The sequence below is a fragment of the Sebastes umbrosus genome, chromosome 7, assembly GCF_015220745.1.
Source record: "Sebastes umbrosus isolate fSebUmb1 chromosome 7, fSebUmb1.pri, whole genome shotgun sequence".
In the NCBI taxonomy this organism is placed as follows: Eukaryota; Metazoa; Chordata; class Actinopteri; order Perciformes; family Sebastidae; genus Sebastes; species Sebastes umbrosus.
In genome coordinates this window covers 18,969,868-18,974,291 of record NC_051275.1, presented here as the reverse complement: position 1 = coordinate 18,974,291, position 4,424 = coordinate 18,969,868, and the positions used below count along the sequence as shown (strand labels likewise).

General features: G+C 37.0%; 1 protein-coding gene across 1 annotated transcript; it reads right to left on the bottom strand.

Moving 5' to 3' along the window:
- Nucleotides 1–373: 373 nt before the first annotated feature.
- Nucleotides 374–2,674, bottom strand: rnf26 (ring finger protein 26). Its single transcript, XM_037776181.1, has one exon. The coding sequence runs from the start codon at nucleotides 2,205–2,207 to the stop codon at nucleotides 852–854; it is 1,356 nt and encodes a 451-aa protein (XP_037632109.1). The 5' UTR covers nucleotides 2,208–2,674; the 3' UTR covers nucleotides 374–851.
- Between the last annotated feature and the right edge of the window lie 1,750 nt (nucleotides 2,675–4,424).

Below are 4,424 nucleotides of genomic sequence, written 5' to 3'. Positions count from 1 at the left end.
ACTCAAAAAAGTCAGTATCCATACAAAAAAAACACCTCCTTTTTGAGTGTACTGTACTGTTGGCGGACACTATTCTCCCACAATGCAATGCACAAAGGACATGCAGGAGCTGCTCACAGCTGGATAAAATAAAAAGTAATTGTGGATGGTGGTGAGACTGTTCTTATTTGGTAGTGGCGTTTTAATGTTGTAGTTTGATTAACATCCGGCAGCGCAAGTATTATATATAATTTCCTGTGTATTCCCTTAGTTGAAACAGTTAAGTATGTTGATTTCTTGTATACCAACTGCACAACAGCATACTATAAAGATTAGTATATAGTACATACTGTATACGGTTAGTATGCCATGTGGAATTGGGACACAGTGTGTGTTTTCTTTAGCATTTCTTTTTTGTTCTCAAAAAGTGCACAGACCTGAAACCAAATTTTAAAATAAGTTTGATAATATTCTCTATTTTTGATTATTAATAAATCCCACAAATCCCTTACTAACAGGATAGGTAAAAACCTACCCATTTACACCTGTTTGAGTACCATTTTTAGAACAATATTTGTGAGCTGTTTTTAAAAATGTACATCTTCAGTGTAAATGAAATAGGCTTGGGGCTGAGTGCCACTGTCAAGGTGGAGAAGCAGTAAAGTATTAACAAACAGACTAATATGTTGTTACTTTTGGTCTTATCATGGGATTTGTTAACAGTAAGAAAAATGTAAAATATTACCAGACTTATCCTTTAACACACCCTAGTAAAAACACAAGACATACAACATAATATCAGTGGTGGTAAAACTGTAGGTACTGATAGGCTGTTCCATGTGGTCAGACGCCCGCAGATCCACTTTAGTCCCTCATAGATACACGTCCATGGTGTTGAGGATCATGTGCCGACAGAGCGGGCAGTTCTGTTGGTATATGGGCTGCCTCAACAGGATGTTCGTACAGTCTTTACACAAGCAGAGGTGCCTGCATGGCAGCAGCACCACCGTCTTGGTGCAGTCCTGACAGATCACACACTTCTTCCTGTCCTCCTGCTCCTTCAGTAGAGTCAGCAGGTTCTCAGCAGGTAGAGGTTTACTGTCTTTGCTCGAAGACGACTGCTTCTTTAGCGGTCTGTCTGTGCTCGATGAAGGCAGAACTACATCCAGCAGCTCCTGGTGGGCTCCATCTCCCGCTCTTCCATCTGGCGGGTCCCGCCTCTCCTCTCCGGGGTCGCCGTCGCCACCGCCACGTTCTCTGTTGTTGTTGTCCCCGTTGAGCTGCGTCCTCAGAGCCAGTCCTAGCTGGCTGCTGAGCCGAGACAGCTTCTGCCAAAGTCCTCTCTCTAGCAGGTAGAGGTGATGGAGTATTCTTTGCAGGCGCCGCACGGCACCACGTGCAAAACGTGGGGCGCTCTGCAAGGCTGAAGCGAGGTGGTGGAGAGACAGATAAAATCTGTGCAAGGCAGGAAAGGAATTAACGTAATCCACGATTCGCACGGCGGCCTGTCGGGTCAGTTCTGGATTCAGGTAGGCGGTGGTGGTTAGAGCGATGGTGACAGTGAGCAGGAGACCGTAGATGTTCAATATGAAGATGCTGATAAACATGTGAACCAGCGAGACCAGAAAGTCCAAGATCAGCTTACAGGGTGACCACAGGAAAGCGGAAGTCCCGGCAAGGGTGCTGTACAGGAAGGTGAAGGAGGTCAGCGTGAGCTCCAGCACCTTCTGCAGCGGGCTGGACACCGTCTGCCACACGCTGACCACCACCGAGTACACGTTCTGGGTGGCAATGAGTGCATAGTTGACCACGGTGTTGGTGAAATACACCACCAGACTCACAGCGATGCCGCAGCCCTCCAGCAACCACAGCAGACCTCGACACAGGTGCTCCTTCCCACGAAGCAGCACATGCATGGACAGGTAGCCCACCATCTTCAGGCTCTCCAGCAGCCCCTCCAGAGCCAGCAGCAAGCTGCCCAGCATGGTGACAGTACCGTGGGCTACGTCTGACGTCGCCTCTGCAGTGGATATCAAGCAGAGGAGGGTGAGGTTGCCCAGCTCCAGCAGCGAGGTGAGGAGGAGGCTGGGCAGGCTGGTGATGAAGGTGATAACAGCCAGGATGGTCCGCACCACGGTGTGCACGATGAGGAAATTCAGGTCCAGCAGTAAGCAGACGGCGTCGAGGCATTTTCCTACAGTGGAGATGACAAAGTTCACCAAACCCATGGTAGTGTGTCTCTATGGTTACCGCTCAGGTGGAGACGTTAGCTACATCTTGTTCACACCGTCTTGTCCTTTAGAGTCAGGCGAAACAATACACAACCACTCCTTTCGTTAAAAGGACGATATTCTTCATGTTTTCTACGTGTTTGTTGCGCTGAAGCGGTGAGATAAGATAGTAAACACACGCGTTACCAGAGGCGGATGTTTGGTTTCAAACCAGAGACGGACACTTCCGTTCACTTTCCGGGTTTAGTTTTTATTCTCTCCGGTTAAAATAAACACGGTCCAGAAACATTTAGACGGGTTAAACGGTGAGTTTATGAAACGTACACTCTGTTAAAACCCCCGACGGGTGAAATCAAGAGAGAGATGGAGGAGAGAAAGACACACAGAAGCCTCGATGATGATGTGTGTTTACCGTCGTTACTGTGGCCGCCATGTTTGTTTTGGTCACACTGCAGCATCAGCTGACCTCTTCCTACAACTTCTTCTTCCGGTGACGTTAACCTACGTCACAGAACCGTTAAATGAATCAGAATGTTTTATGAAATATATTATTTTATATATATATAAATATAGTGTATATATTAGTTTACAGGGTGTATATATATATAATATATTATAATATTATATATATATACTATAATATAATATAATACTATAATAACATATGAATATACTATATATATGAATATATAATATGAATATAATTTATATATATATATATAATATGAATATACTTTACTGTAAATTAAATTAACCTTATAAAATGTACAGTAATTTAGGCTATAAAAGTGCAGAAATATTATGGAAATATAATAATATATAATGAAATAATAATAATAATAATATCAAATAAAATGTAGATTTAGAATAGAATTGCTATATATATGTATATATATTACTATATAATTACTATATATATAATATGAATATACTTTACTGTAAATTAAATTAACCTTATAAAATGTACAGTAATTTAGGCCATAAAAGTGCAGAAATATTATGGAAATATAATGATATATAATGAAATAATAATAATAATGATAATAATAATAATAATAATAGTAATAATAATAATAATATATAACAATCGAAAATATAATAATAACAATAAATACAATAATGATAACAATGGTACATGTAATAATATAGTACAATACAATATAATAAAAATATAATAACACAAGATTAGCTTTTCAGTTTCTAGAATAAAATTACTATATATATATATTACTTTATGATTACTATATGTATATGTATATTATATATATATATATTTATATATATATATATAATATGAATATACTTTACTGTAAATTAAATGAACCCTATAAAATGTACAGTAATTTAGGCTATAAAAGTGCAGAAATATTATGGAAATATAATAATATATAATTTAAATAATAATAATAATAATAATAATAATAATATATTTACTATATACTTTTAGGATAGCATTCCTATAAGTAGAAGACTGGGTATAAATACATGTATGTATACATCCGTTTCTGGACGCATGTGTACATTTATACACATTTATGTATATACTGTATATTTGTTTTATTAACTTGTCCTACCATTTTACCACTTCTATTATTATTGATATGTTCTATTTTAGCAGTTACCATATCTTTTACTTTATTTATCTGCTTTTATTGTCTTGTGAAGCACTTTGTAACATCTGTTTTGAGAAGTGCTATATAAATAAATGTATTATTATTATTATTATTATTATATAACAATATAACAATATAATAATAACAATAAATACAATAATAATAACAATGGTACATGTAATAATATATTATAATACAATATAATACAAATATAATAACACAACCTTAGCTTTTCGGTTTCTAATTTCGGTAATTAAAAAAAGCAGAAATGTATGTATTATTTTAATAATGATATTAGCAAAATGCCTATCCACCAGTCTAAATATACAAATTGTAATCCTTATTGTCATCATTAATGCTGCTCATTAATGAAATTAGACAGTAAATTTATATAATTTCCTCTTCAATCAATAACAGATGTTAAAATGACAACCTCTGGCCTCTGTTGTTGTTGAATGAAAAAGAGAGAGCGAGAGAGAATAGAAATATTTATGAAATGGGCTGAACTCTCTCTCTCTCTCTCTCCTGCAGATCAATATAGTTATGTTCAGTTAATTTCAGAAAGCTCACTCTTTTTCTCGTTATTGTTTGCTTTGGATCT